The sequence below is a fragment of the Salvia hispanica genome, chromosome 4 (genome assembly GCF_029641045.1).
Source record: "Salvia hispanica isolate PSC_SH4W2 chromosome 4, Shi_PSC_v1, whole genome shotgun sequence".
In the NCBI taxonomy this organism is placed as follows: Eukaryota; Viridiplantae; Streptophyta; class Magnoliopsida; order Lamiales; family Lamiaceae; genus Salvia; species Salvia hispanica.
In genome coordinates this window covers 36,343,325-36,367,712 of record NC_142695.1, presented here as the reverse complement: position 1 = coordinate 36,367,712, position 24,388 = coordinate 36,343,325, and the positions used below count along the sequence as shown (strand labels likewise).

The window sequence follows — 24,388 nt, the reverse complement described above, 5'->3', positions numbered from 1 at the left end:
ACTAACTTTTTTCCACCCACTTGTCTTAACATTTCTTAAAACCCGTGTCGCCCATGAATGAGACTCCTAATGGTGGACGGAGGGAGTACAAAATAAATTGTGCCTGTGATCAAGCAGCATTTTTCCATGTTAGTTTTTCATCATAAAGTTAGGTGCCCTCTATCCCTAGATCATGAGTATGCAAGCATACTTAGTGGGGAGTACAGTGCGAGTAGTTATAATTAATTGTACAATAAGTCATAATATAATAACTAAATGTGGAATGAACCATAACATAGTGAATTATATCAACTTAGCTGACTATTTTTGTGAGACTAGCTTCGGTCACTTGTGAAAGCTTGTCCCTTGTAGGGTATCAATAGTGTTGGACCGAGGAATTTCAGATTAGGGATGCAATATATACTGACTTTGGAGATTTATAATTTAGTCAATCTACTTTCCGTCTCAAGTTTTTTACTAACGAGTCACTTCATTGTATATAATGTTGTTATTCAAAAAAATTTCACTATTTAGTTCTTAAATAATAAAAAAATTGTTTTAGTTAAGAAATTATTTTAAATATTTAACATAAAATAAAAGTGCATCATATTTTTTATATAATCTCTAATATGAGCATAATTATAAACATAGTACTCCCTCCGTCCTAAGGTATTAGACCAACTTTCCTTTTTGGGATGTCCCAACATATTAGACTCATTTTCTTTTTTAGCAAAAAGCATCTATCTTATTTTATTCCCCACCTACTTTTTTTCTCTCTTCTCTCCCCTACTTTTTCCCTCTCTCATACTTTACTCTCTCCACTTTAACTATTTAAATATCAATTCCTTAAATCATGTGCCCAAAAGAAGTGAGTCTAATACTCCGGGACGGAGGGAGTAATAAAGATTATATCAAATTTTCAATCTTGGACCAACTCGAGCAAAGTAGTTTTGATGGACGGCGGCAGCAGCGTGAAGTCGCAGTGGTTTGCACTCTCAATCGGTTTTGCATTTACTCTTTCTGCTTCCCGTAAGCCCTTAAATCTCAACTCCTCTCAAACAAGTGTTTGCGTGTGTTGATATTTTCGAGTGCTGCAGTTTATTTATGGACGAAGAAATCGAACCCGGATTTTCCAAACAAAATCCTTGTGCTTCAGGCCTCCTTAAAGGCCGCTCTCGACAAATGCGCTGCTGAAAGACAAGGCCGCATTAGGGCTCAGAAGGTTTGCCCTTTCTCCACATCTCTTAGTTTGAGTTTTTGAGTGAAAAACTAATGCTGATTGCCGATTTCTCTTACTTAATCACTTTATGTCCTAATTGTACCTAGCTTTAATCTTGTGAATTTGAGACATTTTTGGGTAATTAGCTCATCTTGTGAACTACTCCCTCCGTTCCACTTAGGAGCATTTTCTAATTCGGCACATTATTTTATGTAATGTTGTTTTCTGAGTAAGGTGGAATGATTAAAGTAAAAAGAGGGAAATTGTAGTGAGAGTGGTGTTTCTATATTTAGAAATGTGTCATTTAGTGTGGGATATCCCAAAAAAGGAAAATGTATCACTTAGAGTGGGTCGAAGGGAGTATTGACGTCAGAATAGTAAAACACTAGTATCACTCTCCATATACAAGGCTTACTAGCATATTGCATAGCTTGGCATTTCAGAGCAAGAGACCAATTTAGAACAGGTGGAATTGAGTTTTTGGTGAGTTAATCGAGCTTAGCTTTACTGAGCAAAAGCTTCATGAAGTATGTCGTGAATTGCAGGGCGCTCCAGATAGCAATATGCATTCTTAGACTGTTAGATCCACCAAGACATGCATTTAATTATCTGTGAAAAGGTATTACATATGTGCTGCTTAATGAAGTAAAACTATGCATAGTAATGGTGCTTTGTGAACTGAACTGTGTGATATTCCTGAATTTTCTGGGGCATTGTTTCTGATAATTACCAATTTATCTTTTGCAGGCTTTAAGGGAGGCATTGAGCAAGTCCAGCTATGACAAGGTTGAATCTACTTCATATCCCATGGCACCTATCGGAGTAGTCCGCTCATGTTTCTCTACACGGTAATCTGGTCATTCTGTAGAAGATATATTTTTCTTGGGTATAAAAGACCTAACATCTCCCCTTTTCTAGCTATGTCACCAACAATATGATGCCACATATTTTTTTAAAAATTGCTTTGTGATTCATGTACATGGTTGAAGATGTATGTTGGAAATTTTGCAGGAATGGAACTCCAAGACAACCTTTGCTTGTACCTCTAGCAAAAGCAACCTTGATGTTTGATCCTGCTCGGGTTCCTCAAGCATCTCTTGAAGGCCTTGAAGGGTATTCTCACTGCTGGATTATCTATGTGTTTCATCTAAATACAGATATTGAAAAGCTATGGAAGCATCCATCTCAGTCAAAATTTAAAGCAAAGGTGTGTTACCTTCTGCCTTTGTGTTTTAAGCTTCTTAGACATTATTAAGTGAATTCTGAAAGTTGAATCCATGGATGTAGGTTAGAGTGCCAAGGCTGAAAGGTGAAAGAATTGGAGTCTTTGCTACGCGATCTCCTCATCGCCCATGTCCAATTGGATTAACTGTGGCAAAGGTATTGTTGATTTTCCCAAAGCGAAACCACATCTTTCATGATGTTTTTCTAAGGCAATGGCAATGGCAACTTATTACAAGTTGTGAGCCCAATATCTTGTGTTTGGGAACATGTGTTTTTTCCAAATGCTCTATTGCCTTCTATTTTAAAAATATTCACTCTGAAATATGAGTAGTCTTCCCCACCATATTAGACTTCGAATTCACACAGATTCATTTTTCTGGTTTCTAGGTTGAGGCCATAGATCAGCATAAGGTGTTACTATCTGGCGTGGATCTGGTTGATGGTACCGTGAGTAATCCATAAGACCATTCATAGATTTTCGTATCTTGTTTAGGATTTTCCTTATCAAAGAAGTTTATACATTACCCTGCACGTCGAAACAACCTAATAATAATTTGACTCTTGCAGCCTGTCCTGGACATTAAACCTTATCTGCCGTATTGTGACAGCATTCATGGAGCAATAGTTCCTGACTGGGTAAAGGTAATCTCTTTAATTACTCTTATCTTTTCACTTGTTCCAGACCTTCACTATTTATGCTACTTTGAGAATTTACTTCAAGGTCAGAAAAACTAGTCAGCTTAATGAACAGATTTGTGGGTTTTTTTCATTCTACATATTGCAAATGATACACACTTTAATTCCTTGGTCCGAGTCTAACGAGAATCATTATGTGCACAGGTGGACAATGTGCTAGCAATAGCTTCTGTAAACTTCTCCCAAGGCTTTTCATCCAGTCTTGCAGATTGTTGGTCACTGGTGGTAAGACCTGGAAATTAAACGGATTGGACTTATTATTATTGACATTTTATTGCTAAACATGTGAATAAATTGGGAAATCGGGAAACAGTCGTTGCAAATATAATTAATCTTTTCATGATTTGCAGGGAAAGAAGTCTCTGTATTCTTCTCCGGAGGACTTCCAGTCGTTGATAACGCAGGTGTTATCATGGGACATACGATCCGTGTCACAACGAAGTCGTCCGGTTAAGACAAAGGGCGGAATAGGTGATGACGATAATGTTGAAAATACCATCTGTCCTGCTTCGAAGGTGGAGAGTTGGCAAGACGAAGAAGCGTGTGAGCAAGATTCGAGCAATGTAGTTTATCACCTTATATTGGAGGGCCTTGACGTTTCATATACAGTTGATTCCGATGCTAACGTTGTAGTTGAGAAGGTTACATTACCATCTCGCTTGCCAAGTTCCAACGAGATGTAAGCGCTGCTGCATAGTTCTATTGTTTTGAATACAATATATGGCAGTATAGGAACATAGTTCTTTTTGTTGTTATATGAGATGAAGTCATAGTTCTTGTGTTGTAATGAGATGAGTAGTTTTTTGTATACTGATCCAAAGCTGGATATTAGTAAGAGGGTGATTGTTTTTTTGACTCATTGTGTTGGATATTGTGGAGTCAGAATGTACTAATATTGATTCCCTTTAAAAAATTGATATACTAAATTTCGATATGACAATAGGAGAAGATGGTACGGTACAATAACGATATTGAAAGTAGTCATATCGAAAATGCGAATACCACTGTGCTAAACATGTCCGTGATAACCTTGTACTCCCTCCGTCCTATAAAAGTTGAGTCGTATTCCTTTTTAGTTCGTCCCATCAAAGTTGAGTCATTTCCTTTTTTAACAAAAGACAAAACATGTAATCACTTTTTTTTTTATTCCATCATTTACTTTACTCTCTCCTTATCTTTCCTACTTTTTTTTTATCTCTCCTATTTATTTAATATAAATTCTTAACCTCCGTGTCCAAAAGTTTTGTCTCAACTTTTATGGTACAGAGGGAGTATATCTTTCATATCATGATGATACTCTTATTTCTACCGGATCGTTGTAAACACTCAGCAAAAAATAGTATGGGGTGTAGCAGAGGAGAAGTTTATGGCAGTTTCAGTGGCATAAGCCTGTTGGAGATATAACTTTTTTATTTGAAATATAATTGCAAAAAATAGTAAGGATTTCAATTCAATTTAGTGAAGAAGGCCACAAATGAAAATCCATGCTTCACCTTGTTGGCATTTTGAAACTGAAACAGTGAAGACATGATTGAAAGAGTGTTTTTTATTCATATATAATGCATTTACTTTAAGTGGACATATCTTATTTACTTAGTCATGTTGCCGTGGCTCTTTTGTTTTGTTATAGCAATATCGTCTTGGCCGTTAATATAATCACCGGTTATGTGTAGTTAGCACATTTTGATCTCTAAACCAGAGTTGGAAATACCTTACTCTCTCAAGCCAACAGAAGATGAGGTTTATTGATGAAGTGTTTTGTTATCACTTATAATAATGTAGGCATGGATGTCAAGATCGCCTATGGTTTCCACCGTTTACGCAACGAGAGACCATAGCTCGCTCAAGGTCCTATCTCAAGCAAGGCGCAACAAATGTATAATATCAATTTTACAAACTTAACTCTCAACATTAGTACTCTATTTTTTCTTATTTTCCGGTCGACTCTATAAGACATTTAGGCTCTCCGGACAGTCTGTAGGGGGTCCCCTAAATCCAACGCAGCCTCTATGTATATAGACCGCTGGTGGTTGAAGAGAATTACTTGGGATAAGCCAACTCCCATGGCAACTAATGGCAGTTTTTGGACTGGAAATAGTGAAACATCCGTGGCATTAGAAAAAGACATTCGGGCTGAAATACAGCCAATGAATTAGTTGGAGCATGGTGATATAAATTATCTAGTTTCAGAAATTCTGTCAGTATTAAATCCATATATTATGATGGTAATTGTTTATTTTACACATTGACAATATGTTTGTATATTGTATTCCACCTTTACAAAAAATGAATCTCTATTTCTGAAACTATCATTGTCCCACTATGATGACCAGATAATTAATATCCGCTGTGTGTGTTAATTACTAAGTGAGTGCAGTTTGGTTTGGGAAACATTTTCAGATTGATCAACATAATGACACTTGTAATCATAATTTCCCTTTGTAAAATATTAGTATGTCCCAAGATTGTTGGGAATAGGGCATCATTACCGAGTTCGTAACATATAAGTATTCAGTATGTCTTCTCCCTTACAAAATAAACGCATTTCATAACATACAAATCATGTTAAAATAAGTGGATAAAATAAGTGGATGAGATTAAAATTCACGAATTTCAATAAATAGTAGATAAAATATCAACAAAAGGATAAAATAGTCAATCTGTTATAATATAAAAATTTTCATGAATGTTTTATATCAACACAGTGTATTACAAATATCAACATAGTAACATGAAAATTTCAACATAACTGCCCAAAAATATCAATACAGTTTTATTGATATTGTACATGCATTATGTTGAGATTGTTTGATGTATTTATTGCTATAAATATGTTTGTCAAAGTATACGAAAATTAAAATAAAAATTATAAAATTTCATTATCAGATCATCATCGGAACATATGCAATTGAGATCTCATTAGAATCCTTATGAAATTACCTTTAATTTGATATATTTTTACGAAAAAATAATTTAAATCGAGAGAGTTACTTAAAGTTAGAGTTTAAGATGATTTTGAAGAGAGAGAAAGTTATTAATTTTAACTACTATATATAGGAATTGACATTAATAAAGTATCAAGTCTCAATTCACTATGATTAAATAATTAGTCATCTAATAATTGAAAAACTAACACATATTTTTTACGGCAAATTTTAATTATATATAAATTCAATTTGAATGGTAAATGAATTAAATAGTAGTAGGTAAAAAAATTGTTGGACACTAGGTCTTTGACGCAAGATGAGTAGCTAAAGAACTGTCCAAATTGCCCTTTGAAGGACTTGAGGGCATTTTCGTCCAGAAAAAGTTCAATATACCTCAAATGATATTAACTTTTAGTTCACGAACCTAAAATGATATTTTTAAAGTTCACGGACTTAAAATGATACTTTGGCAAAGTTCGTGGACCTAAAAAGATGTTCCCTCTTACGAATATATATAGTTTACAAATAAATTATTTGCGTAGTTTCATCCGATGTTTATCCCTATTTAGGGTAATTACAAACCAAAAATATCCCTATATAACTTTTGGATAAAATTACAATATTCCATCCGTTCACCAAAAATAGTCTTATGAATGGATGACACAAATTTTAATGCGAAATTAGTTAAGTATGTGAGAAAGAGATAAAGTGTGTAAAGTAAGAATAAAAAAACATAAAATGTGTTACATAAGAAAGAGAAAAAAAAAATTAAGACAATAGGAGAGAGAAAAAATAAAAATGAATATTCCCTCCGTCTGTCATTAGAAGTCCCATTTATGAACGGTACGAGCAATGTTAAGAAAAGTGGGTAGAAAAATGTTAGTGGAATAATTGTCACACTTGTATATATTTGTTTTAAATGAATTGTGAGTGGAATGAGTTAGTGGAAGGTGAGATCCTATTACCATTTATGGTAAAAGTGAACCGGACTCATATTCACGGACGGACTAAAATAGCAAAACGGGACTCCTATTCGTGCACGGAGGGAGTGATAAATAGAGAGTAATTTTCCATTTTTAGTGTTAGAGCAATTTTATGGACGAAGATAATATACAAGCTAAAAATATCGAAGCATAATACTAGTCATAATAAAAATCAGGTTGAGCCTAAATATATATTGTACGGAAGCCTGAAATATTGTTGTGGGGCTTGCTGCCCCTACGACCCCAAGTCAACTGATCGGCGATTTGGATCATCGTGATTGTGGACTGATATAGTACTTCCTTTCAGACACCATCCTCCAATATCTTCATGTTAGTTCATGAATTCCATAAAATAAGTACAAAGAAGAACAAATATAGGGGGTGTTGGGGGCAGTTTGAGCATCCCAAACCATTTTCTCCATATATTCATTATTTTATAAAAAAATAATTACGTAAATTTAATATTTTCACGTGTAATACGAAATTCTCAATTATATAATCCTAAAAAGTGCTACGATTAAACTGAAATGATGATTGGATAGTTTCTTCTCAAAGTCTCCTCCCATGATAGTGTGATGGCCAACACTACATACTACTAATAACAATCCTCTCCCTCCCTACCAAACACTCCCTTTTTTGACACAAATATAAGTGTGTGGCATCTTGGCTTATGTAACAAGACAAATAAAAAATGTGTTGCTTATCTCCCAAAGCACCCAATCAAACCAATTATTTGCCTCTCAAATTCCACTATTAAAACTAGCCCCCCTTTTTTTGCTTGTCACATAAGATTATTCGAGAGCCTTGTGGTCTCAATCCCTTTTGTCATCTATACATATATCTCCAAAATGGTGTCGCATCGATAGCATCCAAATTTCTATCAACCAAGCAACCAAAAAATATCTTTTTGTCCCACAATTCATTCTAGTATAATATTGCAATTTAAAAAACATGATGATTCCATCATCGGCTAGTAAAATTCTCATCGGCATCCCTCTTGATGCCAATGTGAGTGTGGATCTCCTTGGTTGGGCCATTCGAGTCATTGCTCGCCCCGGTGATTCGATCATCGCATTGCACGTTATAGGTCACTTATTCTCTTACACCTTTAACAAGAATGTGTTACACTGACAATGTTTTTTAGTTACTCAAATAATGTGTTTTTGGGTCTATAGGGGCCATGGAAAACAAGAACAAGAGACAGTCAGCCAGGAAACAGCAGAAGCAGTTTCGTCAGGCGAAATCGTACGTTATAAACATTATGGGAGAACTTGTCAAGACCTGTCGGTCTAATGAGGTAAGAAAGAGTCCTATTTGGTTCTGGCACGGGTTGTAAGAAATATAAAAAAATATTGGTTGAATAAGTTAGTGGAATATGAGTCCCACTTATATATATTAGTTTTATAATAAAATAAAAGTGAAATAAGACTCTTATTGAGGGACGAAGGGAGTAGTATATAAGAGTATTGTGAATATGGCAGGTGAATATGGAAGCTAGAGTGGGAGCGAGCTCCAGTCCCGGTCGAGGCCTAGTAGAGGAGGCCCGAAACATGGGTGCTGACTATCTCATCATCGGCGGCACCCAAAGAAGATCAAACAGGTTTTCTACAATCTCCCACTACTGTTGCACCAATGTTCCACAAGGTTGTTCACTAGTCATGCTTCGTCCAACACAACAACCCAACCTTCCGGGTAGGCTAAACTCTCATCTAATGCACATCAGAACTCTACATTTGTATGACATTGTCTGCTTTGGGCCAAGCCCTCTCGGTTTTGCTTTTGGATTATTGTCCAAAAAAACCTCATACTATCAGAGCGGGTTGCACTTATATATATTACTAGCGCATTTTCTAATTCTGTGATGTATATCACAGAATTTGAGCACGAATCCAGTAGCAACTGGTCGGAGAAGAATTTATCTACTGAAAATTCCTTCTCATCGGAAGAGAACGAGTCGCACGTGAAGTTGAAAAGGCCATCGCCAAGAACGGTGCTTGGTATATGTGAGGAAGATTTGGATAGTGGAGAAAGCTCGGATTCATGTAGTGTTGCCAAATCAACGGTGTCCGGGAGGCCCAAGTCCCCGTTTCAGATTATTTCGTCGCTATTCCGGCCATCGTTCGATTGGAGAATGGCCAAGAAGAATCAGAAAGGGAAGCATCAACCAATGTTGAAATGCTTCACATATCAACAAATTGCAACTTCTACTAAGAGTTTTCACAATGGTATGCATAATTCATTTTTTTATTAGTGCTAATTGAGATTGAATATTGAATTAGAGAAAATTTAAATTTTTTTAAGTGTATATATGCAGATAATTTGATAGGACAAGGAGGGTATTCGGAAGTTTACAAGGGGGTAATTGGGGATGGAAGCCATATTGCAGTGAAGCGTTTGGCTAAGGACAACAACAATCCAACTAAGGAAAAAGAATTTCTAATGGAGTTGGGAATTATAGGACATGTCAACCATCCCAACACTGCTCAATTGCTTGGTTATTGTATTGAAAATGGACTTTATCTCATTTTCCAATTGTATCCAAACGGGACACTATCGTCCGCCCTCCACGGTAAAAATGACCTCCGTATTTAGTTATTCAGTTATGCGTTAGGATATATTTATGTATTGATTTTGTAGAATTTTTGTTGTGGTAGGACAAGCAAGCAACGGCCTAGATTGGCCAACAAGGTACAGAATAGTGCTAGGGATAGCAAAGGGACTACATTACCTTCACAAATGCTGCAAACATCGCATAATTCATCGAGATATTAAGGCCTCTAATGTTCTTCTTGGTCCAGATAATGAGCCCCAGGTATTCAAAGAAAAAATAGTACAACATAGTAATTTAATTATGTTGTATATATATACTTTATTTTTTTGTTACTTATTTTGACAGATATCCGATTTCGGGCTAGCAAAATGGCTACCTAGCAAATGGAGTCACCATGCTGTGATTCCAATTGAGGGCACATTTGGATACCTTGCACCTGAATATTTCATGCATGGAATTGTGGATGAGAAAATTGATGTTTATGCCTTTGGAATTCTGCTTCTAGAGATCCTAACAGGCCGACGTCCAGTCGATGCCACCAGGCAGAATTTACTTCTTTGGGTAAGCCAGATAGATTGAATATTTGAACTAAACCAAATCGAAATTAGGCAATTTATCAAGATAAATAACAGAACATTCTCAATTGTCTATATCGTTTTATTCTATCATCCAAAAGAAAACACTTCTAATATCGAAATTATTGTGAAAATAGGCAAGGCCTTTGATGGAATCAGGAAATTTACGAGAATTGGCTGATCCAAAAATGAAAGGTAGATTCCATATGGAGCAATTGTATAGAGTGGCTTTAACGGCGTCGTATTGTGTGAGACAGTCTTCAATTTGGCGACCTTCTATGACTGAGGTAAATTTCCATATATAGGCCTAATCACAAAATATCTTTTTTCATTAAGTTTTATTTTGGAAAGAATTATAGCTTACTCAAGTGTTATTATTATTATTATTATTTTTGACTTTATTTTTTTAATCTACAGTATTATTTGAACGTAAATTAGTAATTTTGGCTTTTGATATTGTTGAATGATTAGGTGTTGCAATTGCTAACGTATGGTCAAGACTCAGAGGTGGGAAGAAGTAGCTGGAGAATACCAAAATTCACTAGTGATGAAATGGATGATTATTCTATGATTTTTGGATACAAACTTCCTTCTGATTTATCTTTGGAGGATATTTGAATTCCAAATAATCTATTAAAATTCTTACTTATTTACTAACCTTTACTTGGTTTTAACATATTTACTTGGCGAAGTTTGAGAACGGAGATGAATAAATTTTTTTTCCTTTTCATTTAAAAATTTGAGTGGCTAGCTATCGATAGGGTTGGGTGTGTTTATTAACAAAGACGATGCATTTAGGACAGGGTTATTGTTCATCTTGTAATTTTCAATTGTGTATTTTTCTCTTTTATTTTGTACTAATAATTATTGTATTTCGTAGATATTGTAATGTAGAGATGTTGTTTTTGAGATGAATAAGATTCTATTTCGTTGTCATCCTACACATAACCACTCGGGAATAGATCCTCTTTTGGTGACAAAATACACACCAGAGAATGTTATGGATAAAATACATGTACTAAACGCTTGTTTGCTTTCTTTTAGCATTTTCATTATTTCTTATGATTTCTTTTATGCAGGAAATGAAGTTGTCTTATGCAGGAAATGAAGTTGTACATCACAAAATCTTTCCTTTTCTTCTTCTAAACATTTTTACTTTATACTTTGAAGATAATAATGAGAAATATTGGTAAAGTAGTAGAGAAATCAAAATAAAAGGTGATTAATGTATTATAGTGGAGAATGAAGTCTATCTTGTAAAATAGAAAAAATAGGCAGAATTGAAAATATATTTTGTGCGACAAATCAAAACAAAAAAAAAAAAAAAAAGGACTAGTTAGTGTATAACAAAGTCGAGTTGAACAAAGCGATTATATTCACGTGCATAATGGCCCAAATGTTCTAAATGGGGACAAATATCTCTCACTATTTCCCAACCCAATCAACATCCTACATATATCTTTCTCTATCACACACACTTGGAGCCAATGTGCTATTCAGATTCTAACAATCTCAAACCACTCTAATTTAAATGCCACTACATCATGTATTCTTACCAAACTGAGAGGACAAAATTATGCATGCCACAGGTATCATTTTAGCATGTGAAGATGATCTATCTTGAATTGTGACAATGGATTATGTGTTAACTACTAGCGTTGGCTTAACATAGTTAGGAGAAGCTAAAAGTACCAAAAAAAAAAAAACAAAAAAAAATCAAAAATACCACATGGATTTTTTTGTCATTAAAAAAACACAATAAATATTAAAAAAAAAACACAAGTTTGGTGCTCTAACTCACTCCTCAAATTAAGCTAAATGGACAAATACACCACTCAAAGGTTGAATAGTAGAATAGTAAAAATCGGGGTTGAATTTGCGATTTGTGGAACCTTTTTACTAAAAATGTAATTTTGTAAAAAAAGGTGCAAAACTCCATTTTTTGGGCACTAGTTTTGTAGTTCACTCTCATCTATAAACACCACCATTTGTCATCTCATTTCACTATCCATTTATTGCACTCTCATTCTATATTCTCTTTTTACATCTCTCAAAATTCATACAATGAATAAAATGTCGGTGTTTCTCCAATGAATTCTATAACCCTGAGAGCTCAAAATGCCTTTGTCACGTACTGTCTTTTAATGAGACGTGAACTCAACTATGCAACAACGTGGAATCTCAATACGAAGGCGATAGACTTTTGCGTCGATGATGAATACATTGAAGTCCACAATGAAATTATGAAAAGAGGCAGAAACCTAGGAAGAGCGCCAAATGCAGCAGGACTTGATCCACATGGTTCACACCAATATGGGACTTTGATGTATTCTTTCCTGAGGTTACTTTAATTTCATCAATGTAGTTTTCATTGTTGCATTTTTAATCCATGTAAATTTTATCGTACAGTATTTTCAATTTATATTATATTTTTATATTTAAATTATATTTATTTTATAATTCAAAAATTTTAAAAATTATATGAACTTGATAAAAAAAAGTTATGGTTGAAAATGAGACTGATCGTGCTAAGTGTTCTGACTAAAATAAAAATACTAATATAAAAATGAAAATTAATTTTAAGATATTATGGTGAATGTTCTAAAGACACAGCCCAGAAGCCCCATGTCCCAAGAGGCCAAGACCCACCCCCCTTTTTTTAATCAGTAAATAAAAATTATAAAGATCACGGAGGTTCAAACTTGAAACCTGTCTCAGACATTATAAACCTGTCTCAGACATTATTCTTTCCATCCCTTGGTCAACTCATGCGCACAAAATTGTGTTGAAGGGTGATCTATGTGTAGTTGAATTGCTATGGGTGATCATTGTTGTTTTATTAGGATTAGGATATTATAATGTTAACAATATTACTTTCTCCGTCCCACAAGAATATACACTATTTCCTTATTAGTCCGCTCCAGAAGAATATGCACTTTTTAGTTTTGGAAACTTTTCTCTGTGGATTCATTCTCCATTACAAATACCTTGATTATTTTTTCTCTACTTCTCTTTTACTTTACTAATTTTGCATTAAAACCCGTGTCGAACCCAAATTGCATATTATTTTGGGACGGAGGGAGTACATGTTATTTTCAATAACAATTGACAATCCTAAAATATCTGAATAAGACTTAAATTATACTACTTTCGCTACACTCTAAGTGGAACATTTCTTATTCAACACAAGATTTTATGCAATGTTATTTTGTAAGTTAAATTGTGAGAAAATAAAATAGATGGAGTGACGTTTCTATGATAAGAACTCTGTTATATAGAATGGATATCCTAAGAAATAAAATACTTAGAATGAGAAGGGTGAAGTATATAACTCTTTCAATTTAAACTATTTTTTCATGTACTATATATCAAATTAAAATAATTTTTTAAAAGAATTATAACCTAATCTCACGTACACACCATTAAAAAACACAAATACAGACAACAAGATATTTCACCAATTTTTATCAAAATAAATGTTAGAAATTGCTAAAGCTCATCATCGAAAGTAAATTTTCCTCGAAATAACAATTTCTTTGACATATACTGTATAATAGTTATATTATCATAGAGAGTGATAGATATATATAATTATTGAAACAAAAATAAATATTGAAAGGGATGAAGCCTAATGAAGGCAGGAACAAAATCATAACCCTCACTACACTTACCCGAAACAAACTAATTGATTGCTTAGATACTTGTCTTCAATCATTTGAGAAGTATTTATAGAGAATGTTGAAGACAATTAAAATCTTAGATAAGGTTCCAGTAATCTTGATCAGATTACTAATCCTGTGAAAGTTTGGAAATAGACAAGAAAAGAGGACGTATGCCTAAAATCTGTAAGCTTGAGTAATTTACTGCGAAAGTATAAGATAGAGAAATGAGCAGAAGAATTAAAAAACGTGCTAGATATTTCATATTTGATCAAACACCAACACATAGCTCTGTCCCCAGATACGAATCTCTACACAAATAACGGCAGTGACTATCGTATATTCTTGCTCAGGATGGATAAGAATGGCATCATGTTCGCGTACAGAGACTTAGCCACCTCCAGATTTAAGTGTATTACTCAACCTGTACGATTATCAAGACAGGTATGGTTAATTGAAAGAGACACAAATGAATTATCTCACATCATGCTGTTGGTATAAAAGATGCTGCATTGGGAGTCTGAGAGATACATTGCACCATATTTCCATAGAAAAGTAGTAATTTTTAAATGATGGAAGGATGCATGCCGCTACATGAGATTGCAAGTTTAAAAGATGCCGGCAACATCAAGTTAATACAACTTACCAGTCCAGGCCCTCAAAAAGGCCTTCTCCTTTTATAGCAGAAGTTTTGAAAATAGACCATTGCCGGTTCTTAATCTTGTGCAGTTCCAAGGCTTCAGTAATTGCAGCATCATCAAGTGCCCCAGGAAGATCCTGTATGTCAGTCAATGAACGTGGATTCAGTGGTGTGTCTGCATAAATACGTTTAGCAGTGGTGCTCCATATTACTACCAACCAATCTTAAACATGTCAATGAGACACTAGATTAAGCAGTCAGTTGAGAACACCTGTTTATTTGCAAATAAGAGGACGACAGCACCTTTAAGCTCCTCCTCCTGTCAATAGGCCATAATAGTACAATTAAAAGTTAAAACAATCAAGGACATTAAAGGAGGTTATAAAAAACTGCTCTACCTCTAACCACACTACTACCAAAAGGAGGAAAAATTAGACAAGGGGGAAAAATGCTATATGTTGATGTATGCTTTGAGATACCTTTATAGGACTCAACTCAACAAGCATACATAAACTGATGTCAAGCATAAGCAGGACAGTAATTCCACTAATTGGATTCCACAGTTCCAGAGATTGGCTAATATAAAAATATACCAAATTTTAACTCAATCATTTCAATATTGTAAAGCAACAAGAACCTCTAGTATTGCATGAAATTCTTCTTTGGCAATCACCAGCCTATCTGTATCACTTGAATCAACAACATATATAATAGCTTGCGTATTGGGGAAGTAGCATCTCCAGTATGGCCTATATTAAAAAAAACATTAAACGAGCCAAGTGTCAGCAAAATGAAATAGATTTGTGACTTATTGTCGGACGTAATTCAATTCAAGGCCTAAATAAGACTTGTAAAGGCAAAGTTGGATGAAGATTCAGAAGCAAGACTGTATCTCCAAATTTATTGGATAAGTCCAAGAATATTGCTGAAAGGATATAACCAGACGTCTGCAGACCATTTATTTTAAGCTAGATTTTCTGTGAAGAGACTCTATGGGGGCTTTTACTTTGAGTGATAGGATAGCTTGACCTTGACAAAATTGATAGTACTCCCTCCGTCCCATAGAAATAGATAGGCCTAATTTTCTTTTTCGTCAATCCCATAGAAATAGTCCATATCCATTTATGGAAACATTTTCCCCTTCTTTTTTACTTTATCATGTATGGGCTCCACCATCCACTACACTATTTCAATTCTTTTTTCTCCTTATCTCTTACTTTACCAATTATGCATTAAATACAATGTCATCTCCAAATGGCCTATTTCTATTGAACGGAGGGAGTATAAGCTAATCCATTGTTTACTTTGGCAAATTTTGATGGATTGATTAAATTTGACCATGTTTGACCATCTTATACTTCAAATACTCATTACTCAATCATATTCCTTTATTTTTTCAATCTATACCATCACTTAAAGTAAATGCCCCCTAAGGATCAAATTATACATGTTTGTTTTCTGGCCACCATATAGCTCTATACGACTTCGAGTGCTATCTGATAATGCAAAGCTTCTAAGTTATTATAAATGTAATGGTTACACAGTAAGGTCCATGCTGATTTAACATCCATAAGAGTTTGAATTCTTAGCAGCAACTGATAAGACCAAGGCCGAAAGACGAGGGACAAGGTTTCTTAGACTTATATGATTAGGCTTGAGAACAAGAGGGATATTAGGACAAGAATCTTGGTAAGATAAACCTATTTAACTAAAGTTTCTCTCATAATTTTTTTTAGATATTTGAAGTGAAAGAAGCACCAATCAAGATAGATCACAATGTACATACCATCAGTTATCTCCAGCAAAATGAAATATATCCCCTTTAACAGAATATTAAGTTTGAGCATTTATCAACAAACTGATTCTAAAATGATGTATTACACTAAATTCATCTTATGTGTCTGACTTAAAACATTAATCTTTGATGAGCTCATGGACGAAGCCCACTTTGATGCTTCAAAGGAGATTACCAAACCAACTGAACTTATAAATGAACAAAATCTTCTCTGAAATGTATCATCTAATGGGGTAATGAAATGAAAATCCTAATACTAGCTAGTACCAGAGAGCCAACAAAGTTGTTTTTTTATTCTTAAATTTTCTTTTTTATCAGGCTCAGTTTTTTCCTTGTCCTCGATAAATATTCTGTTTGGTCAACAAAGTCGAATTGGAAGCTAAAATTTCTTTAAAGTAGAACTTAAAACTGAGAGAGAGAGAGAGAACCAACATAAGTTACCTGATACTTGTCTGGCCACCTGACATAAGGAAAGCAAAAATTAGTGAGCTTCATCGTCAGAACGACTTCGAGCAACACAATGTAATGATCGGCAAATAAGCATATGTAAAATCTAATAAATGCTTGCATAGCAGCCATATCTATAAGCACAAATAGAACATAGTTGCCAATTTCTAAAGATGCGGAAAGATGAAGCTGATGATACATGTTCATGCATGTTGTGTATTTGCGTTCGTATTTCAGAATTCATAACAAATTTCACTTTGCATGCATCCAAATTTGTCACATTAACACTCTAGTATCATTGTTTCTAACATATTTCCCTATAGACAATGACGAATTTCTATTTTCGAACTTCTGTCGAAGTCACGAGTCAAGAACATGAGAACTTTGTTACGTTATCATGCTGAAGAGATTAAAATAACGAACTATTGCACAAAAATTTACCAAGATCCCACACTTGAAACTTTATGTTGTTATACTGCACTGTTTCCACATTGAACCCGATTGCTGCAATCAAAGGAAATTAATAATGTCAAATCACAATAAGTTTAACTTCTTCTCTCCCATAAAGAGGGCAATTATGTTCATCATCTAAACTACTCCATCAACCGACATTTCATACGGAAAAATTGTGAAGTCCAGAGACTATTTTCAATTAAAAAGTCGATTTTAGCAGAAACAACTTCGGCTAGAAGTCTAGAACACTATCCACAAGCTGCATAACTTATATTTTAACACCAATAGCAGTTTATCGTAAAGTAATAGGATCAATTCCCCAAATATTATACAATGCCCCATCATTGTAGATTCAATGCACAAAAAATTGTGAGATGCTTACTAGGAATTGTAGATACTACTTCACCCATCTGGAGTCGATCTGCCAAAATAAACAAAGAAATTAAACAATCCGAGCTCGAACCAGTCACCGGAAAGAGGAAATAAGGGCCGTACAAAGGATGGTGGTTTTTCCGGCATTGTCAAGACCGAGAACCAGGATCCGAGCTTCCTTGTTGCCAAACAGCGACGAAAATAGCCGCGTAAATACTATTCCCATTGCCTCCCCAATCTGCGAAAAAGGTCGGCGAATTTCCACTGAAATCGGAACGGTTATGCAGAAAACACCTAGATCAGATCGAAGAAAAACTCACTACCCTCAAATCCTTCCTGTAAAACCAAAATCACGACGAATCAGAGCCGATAAGGATACGAAGCGGATACAAATCGATCGAACTAAGGTTGCAGTAATCAATTACGTACGGTGAAGAAGGAGGCCTGCGGCGGAGGAAGATGGCAGCTGAGGGAATTAATTTGAGACTGTAAAAAGTGATGGCGCTGAATTATTCCGAGATACAATCTTGAGCTTTCGCGAGCGTGATTGGCGTAGAAGAAGCTGAAGTGATTCTCATGATAATGAATTTGGTTAGTAACATATAATCTGGGAAAGTTCCATGGTTTTTTAGTGAGACTGCAGATTGTGAAGACGATGAAATCAAAATTAGCAGAGAACAACGGGCCATATTCGAGTGGGCTAGTAAATGGGCTTTTCTAAGAGAGTAAAATAGGCCTTTTTAAGTTGGCGCTCGTTTTGCATGTTTGATTAGCTGTACAAAAACCTGACCCACTGGTTTTGTTTTTGTTGGCATTGATGCAGATCTGAAAGCACAAGGGCCTACCAAGTTCCAATAAGCCGAAGACAGATGGGACTCGACGAAGTTGGTTTACCCGCGAGTCGTGACGAGGTGCAACTATTAGCCTTGAATGACCTTTTTGAGAATGGAGATTGACGATGTTCTTAAGCGTGAATTCCATTACACGGACATTAAATCCACCCCCATATGACATCCAAGTTTTCACAATGGAAAATGCTATTTTCCTCTCATTCACATACTCAACCAAGCAGCTTAGGCTTCAATATCAAGGGGGATCACAAGATTAATTGTGATAACGACTGAGGAAAACAAATTGTTCAAGTATGTTCCTTGTTCTTGTTTGAAACCCTTCTAATTTGGCCCCACTTTTTGTTTGAACATAAATATAAACATGTTTTGGTAGAGCAATTGTGGTTGAGAGTCTTGAGACATGTGTTTTGCCACACATTTTAAGTTGTGGCCTATGTTTGATGCGTCGTGGAATTTTTATTTTTGGTAAAGGTCAGGTAACATGCTCTGCTGCATGCGATCTTCTGGAGCTCTATCATGATGCATGCTCGGTAACATGGATAAGGACGGGCAAGGAAGTCGCTTTGACGCAAAGAAATTTTAGAATAAGGAATTAAATTCGCTGACCTTTCATAATTTGAGATTAAATTTGACGACCTTTCAGAATTTGCTACTCCCTCCGTCCGCCATTAGGAGTCCCAGTCACTTTTGCGCACTCATTTTGTAAAAATGATAATAAATATTTAAAGTGGAGAAATGGTAAAGTAAGAGAGAAAATAGTGTTGAGAAGAGTTTTCTCTACCTTATTCTCTCTTTTAATTTACCATTTCTCCACTTTAATTATTTATTATCATTTTTACAAAATGAGTGCGCAAAAGTGACTAGGACTCCTAATAGCGGACGGAGGGAGTATTAAATTTGCTGACATTTTAGAATATGGAATTGAAGCACACAAAATTTTCAATATAAGGGATTTTCGCTTTTTCTCTTCTTTTTTTCTCTTCTTTTTCTTACTCACTCCGTCTCATACAAATATGCCATATTTCCTTTTTCTCGTTTATCTTATAGAAATACTCCTCATTCCTGAAAAGTACTCCTTCTATCCCATTGAATATGATCCACTTTTCTTTTTGGTTTGTCCCAATAAAGATGACTCATTACTAAAAATGGAAACACATTTATCTCTACTTTATTCTCTCTCTCTCTCTTACTTTACTCTCTACATTTCACACACAAAATAAAGTTGCATAAATTCTTGTGCCGCCCAAGGAATGAGTCATTTTCCTTGGGACGGAGGGAGTATAAATTTTTTGACACGGATTTCAATACATAATTATTGATTAGTAAAGTAAGATAGATGAAGAAAAAAAAGGTAGTGGAAGTAGTGCTAGTGGAAAAAAGGTCCACATTAGTAAGAGTGTAGATGGGTCTAAAAATAAAAGTTTTTAGTACTTTTTAAGGACGAACTGAAAAAGAAACAGTCCATACTTTTTAGAAACGGAGGAAGTAGTTCATATCCATGTACGGAAACCTTTTCTACTATCTTATTTTATCATTAATGGCCACATAATCCACTATTACCATTTCAACTATTTTTTCTCAACCTTTCTTATTTTATCGTTTATTAATTCACCATCCACTAACATTATTTCAGTTAGTACATTCTTTTCTTCTCTTATTTTATTAATTACACTTTTTAAAACTCGTGTAGTGACCAAATGACATATTTCTATGAAACAGAGGATATTATAATCCTAAAAAAAATATATATGAATTGCTTATTTGTGTGCCTCTCCCAAATTTTTGAAGTAATTTAATTTGGGAAAATGACCAAAAAATCCATAAAATTTAGTCAAATTTATTCTGCCTCACAACTTTAAAAAATGACCAATTATATCATAACTTTGATATTTTCCTCAATTATCCTATAGAAAAAAATTTCTATCATGCTATGGTTCTGAATTTATTGATGTAATGTGTATACATGTAAAACTCCCATAGAAAATAATTTATCATGCATAATTTAGCATTACGAACTACAAAAAACTCGTTGTTATCTGTCATTAACCAGTGAAATTTCTTCACTTAACAGATTATTGACAGACTAAGTTTTGGTAGCTCCGTCAATAATAAACTTGTTAGTAACAAATTTTAGTGACGGATTTTTCCTTCACTAAAGTTACTACCCCACCCAATGACGAAAACATAGGCGGCTGCTTTGCATTAGTGACAGAATAATTTGTTACTAATTAGTGACTGACCGTTTTTATCATTATCTGTCGCTAGTTGTTGAGCTATTGTTCGCCGTTGATAAGGCTAATTTCATGCATCGGTATGTGCAAAGTAATGTTATAATTTGCTGGGTCTAACACGTTTACTAAGCCAGGTGTGTGAAGAAAATGGCTAGATCGAGGAAGTTATGGAGGAGATGGTCTAGCATGAGAATGGAACGAAATGAGCAGGAATTACGAGGAAATTGGCGTGATAAAGGGAGTCTACAGCTGAGGGCAACAAAGTCATTATCAATTCCTCGCTGGACCCACTAAAACGCCTATAAATAGAGAGGAGCATGCAGCGCAAGAGATAGTTTTTACTCTTCTTAGCTCATACATTTACACACACACTTGGGAAAAATTCTGGGGATAATCGTGATAGGGGGGTACTTTCTAAAGATCTCGAGTTTGGTAACACCGTCCTAGTGAGGGCGAAGATACAATTGTTTTTAATTTCAGCTGTTTTTGCTAGTTTCCACCGTTGAACTTCACTTTTGGGAGTCGACTTTGATGTTGATGATGTTTAACTGCTTATCGCTCATGGATCTGAGTTTAGCTGTTTAATTTCAAGTTATTTTGCTTAGATCTTTCTGCTGTTAGCGTAATTCTTAAATTTATGTCGATCTCTGCTTATTTCGTTATTGAGGTGTTTGATGTGGAATTTGGTGACAAATCTGTGGTTGATTGAGTGTTCGGAGCTTAAATTTGTAAATCTGACGTGATGGAGAATTTCTTCTGTTTGGAGTCCGTGTCGGACGCTTGGATCCGGAGTGGATTTAGCGTCTGAAGTTGGTTTTGGCGTGTGAAAGAAACAGTAGTTGATAGACTTGTTTTATTTCCTTTGTTTTCTATTTCACTTCATCTAGGTATGCAGATCTGTTAAGTTCTTCGTTATTTATGCATAGATTTGATTTCAAGTTAGTAGCCCTGTTTTTGATTTGCTTATGTGTTTTCTCAAGAAGTTTTATGCGAATTTGGTTGTAGAAGACGATGTCACTGTCAGTTAGTACGAGAGTTAGTTATTCTGCCACTTTCCAGTCGTACTCTGCTTTTTCTTAGATGTGGTCCCACCGTAGATTTATCTCCTAGGTCTAGCTGTTAGGTTAAATTTCTTTCTAATATTCCCAAGTCAAGTTAATTTTAATTTTCCTCAACCCAAGAAAATGCGTGGCAGCAGCCAACACCAAAAATACTCCCAAATCCTTGATTACGAGTCTTACGCATCCTTCTCTGTGGGATCGATCCCTACTTCCCTATACTAGGTTTAGTAAAGTGGTTGAGGGTTTTTGAAGCGGGGAAGTACTTGTGTGTCCGACGACCGGGATTCCGCACAACCTACGAGTTCCTAGACCAAGTGATCTAGTGGACTTGCTGGATCTGGGGAACCTGCCTTATTTGAATATCGCAACACTGCACACACACTACACTTGTACTGTCACATCCCAAGTAGCTTCAAGTGGCGCCGTTGCCGGGGATGGATGGCGTTTGCTGTTATTAAGGATTTTGTGTAAATATTCTAATTTTTGTTATTTTCTTTCTCCCTGACAGTTTATGAAAGCGGGCTTCCAATCTGGAAGTTGGGCAAGTTTATCTGGATCAGAGAGTGGCCAGTACGAGTGGCGAATCAAGCAATCTACATCTACCATCACTACTAGATCAGGATTGAGAACGGAAGATCCATTCCCGTTCGAGTCAGAAAGTGAAAAGGAGTGGAATTCATCGACAGAGGAGAATCCAGGGACATCAACCGAACCAGAGCATTCCGAGACCGAGGAGGAGAAGGACCCAGATATGGCTCATCTACTAGACCCCGATCCGGAAATAGGGTCGCTCACCGCACATCTTGACGGTGAACCCGCTCATGCTATAGTCTCGAATCCACGACGGAGGCCGATCGACATCAAGACAAATGTGCTTGGAGTTCTACCTACTTTCTCTGGGCGTAGGAATGAATGCCCTTATGAATTTCTGAACGAGTTCAGTAAACTATGCAGCATTCAGAAGCGACCCAACGAGGCCTAAGAAGAGGACTACCGTCTTCGAGCAATTCCGTTTGCTCTCAAAGGGGAGGCGAACACTTGGCTGCTGAGGCTTCCACCGGACTCGATCAACACGTGGAAGGATTTTAAACTGGAATTTTTGGATTACTTTTTTCCATCTAATAAGACGAATGCCTTGAAGAAGGAGATTCAGGAGTGCAAACAAGAATACGATGAGTCCCTAAGTTCTTATTGGTCCCGCTTCAAGGGGCTGCTGGATGCTTGTCCAAACCATAGGATGATAGAAGCGGAGACTTACTATTTGTTCTATGAAGGTGCAAACCCTGAATCAAAGGACTTGATGAACTCCTCGAGCGGGGGAAATTTTACTAAGAACAAAGCAAGTGAAGCCAGGGAAACGCTGGGGAGATTGATTGAGGCAAAGAAGGCCTATGATAACCCGCGAAGCATATTGAGGAGAGGATCAGCTAATGCCGTGATGGATCAAGAAGACAAGAAGGTGGAAGATAGGATCGATAAACTGGAAAAGGCCTTGCTAAGTGCGATCGAGAAATGCAATCCGCATGCTCCAGTGGAAAATGAGAAATCCCTTGGTCAAGAGGAAAGGCAACTGCAACCATACTACAGTCAACCCTACGAAGGAGAGTGCCACGCTCAAGCAAGTTCGATGGGAAGTTGAAATCCCGATGGAAGTTGGAATCAAGGGAGACAGAGGGACGCTCCATGGAGGACTCACCCAAACTTCAGATGGACTGACCATGATCAAAGCCAGCCACCTCCCTTGCAGCTCACGAATTTTGCACACCCTCCGGAGAGGCAGTCCAATTGGCCAGGGAAGGGACAAGAAGGACAATTGCAGCTGGGATACAGGAATCAGGATCAAGCTAATTGGGGAAACAAAAATCAAAACAACCCAGGAAACTCCTATGTGCCACCTCACCAAAGGAATAACCAATGCAATTTTCAGAATTCCCAACAGAACCATCAAGGGAATCAAGGGTCTGGTGGCCAGTACAACAATCAAGGGTCGAGTAACCAATACAACAATCATCAAGGAAATTTTCGACAGAACCAAGGTCAAGGACAAAATTTTGGTCAATTCAACTTCAGACCACAACGGAGTTTGGATGACATGGTCCATGATTTGGTAAATTCACAGCAGTTCATGCAAGGTAACCTACATTCCAATAATGGCATGGTGCACAAGTTACAAGATGCTCAGTCAGAGCAAAAAGCCGCCATGGACATGATGGCAAAACAACTTTCCCAGATCGCAGTATCTTTGAACGAGATGCGAGGGAATGAAGGTAAACTTCCTGCTACCGTCAAACCGCCAGACCGGGCAAATATTAGTCAAATCACTTTGAGATCTGGGCGGGGTTACGAAGGGCCAACGTTGGGAGCTGATGAGGAAGCGCCTATGCAAGCCAAAGAAGGGAAACAGAGTCAGAAACAGCAAGAAGGAGGCGCTGGACCAAGGGAGATAATTGTTCAGAGAGACCCCCAGAAGGAAGATTTAGGGGGATCTCTACCTCGACCAAGGGACCCGTTCTTCCTAGACCCCGAACCTGAGGAAGTAAGCAGGGAAGGAAACAAAGCAGTTGATGAAACCCAGGCTGGTACTTCCACAAATGCAGTAAAGCGAGCAAAACCATTTCCATATCGAGGGGAGGCGAAGAAGATAAAGGATGACACAGAGGATCTCATGGAGATTTTCAGCAAGTTGGAAATCAACTTGCCATTCTTGCAAGCCTTGAAAATGCCC

The 24,388-nt window shown here is 36.2% G+C and overlaps 3 protein-coding genes across 4 annotated transcripts; 2 read left to right on the top strand and 1 right to left on the bottom strand.

Annotated features, from left to right (window-relative positions):
* The first annotated feature begins 863 nt into the window (after positions 1-863).
* Positions 864-3,973, top strand: LOC125196190 (tRNA-thr(GGU) m(6)t(6)A37 methyltransferase). 2 transcript variants are annotated; one of them, XM_048094601.2, is made up of 9 exons: positions 864-1,008; positions 1,077-1,201; positions 1,946-2,046; positions 2,210-2,405; positions 2,486-2,578; positions 2,810-2,869; positions 2,990-3,064; positions 3,263-3,343; positions 3,469-3,973. In XM_048094601.2, exons 1-9 carry the CDS (start codon positions 933-935, stop codon positions 3,799-3,801), a joined length of 1,140 nt encoding a protein of 379 aa, XP_047950558.1. In that variant the 5' UTR covers positions 864-932; the 3' UTR covers positions 3,802-3,973. The 2 variants fall into 2 exon arrangements, with proteins under 2 accessions (XP_047950558.1, XP_088912090.1); XM_089055964.1 differs by lacking the exon at positions 864-1,008 and adding an exon at positions 1,744-1,817.
* A 3,958-nt stretch (positions 3,974-7,931) lies between these two features.
* Positions 7,932-11,090, top strand: LOC125192738 (Protein kinase superfamily protein). Its single transcript, XM_048090369.2, has 9 exons — positions 7,932-8,115; positions 8,204-8,325; positions 8,510-8,720; positions 8,903-9,253; positions 9,343-9,597; positions 9,683-9,840; positions 9,925-10,140; positions 10,292-10,441; positions 10,626-11,090. Exons 1-9 carry the CDS (start codon positions 7,980-7,982, stop codon positions 10,770-10,772), a joined length of 1,746 nt encoding a protein of 581 aa, XP_047946326.1. The 5' UTR covers positions 7,932-7,979; the 3' UTR covers positions 10,773-11,090.
* A 2,963-nt stretch (positions 11,091-14,053) lies between these two features.
* LOC125196606 (ADP-ribosylation factor 1) lies at positions 14,054-18,209 on the bottom strand. Its single transcript, XM_089070198.1, has 9 exons — positions 17,950-18,209; positions 17,644-17,856; positions 17,531-17,569; positions 17,137-17,199; positions 16,690-16,708; positions 15,091-15,202; positions 14,725-14,772; positions 14,460-14,590; positions 14,054-14,237 (listed from the first exon to the last, which is right to left on the bottom strand). Exons 2-9 carry the CDS (start codon positions 17,744-17,746, stop codon positions 14,204-14,206), a joined length of 549 nt encoding a protein of 182 aa, XP_088926324.1. The 5' UTR covers positions 17,747-17,856; positions 17,950-18,209; the 3' UTR covers positions 14,054-14,203.
* Positions 18,210-24,388: the final 6,179 nt, after the last annotated feature.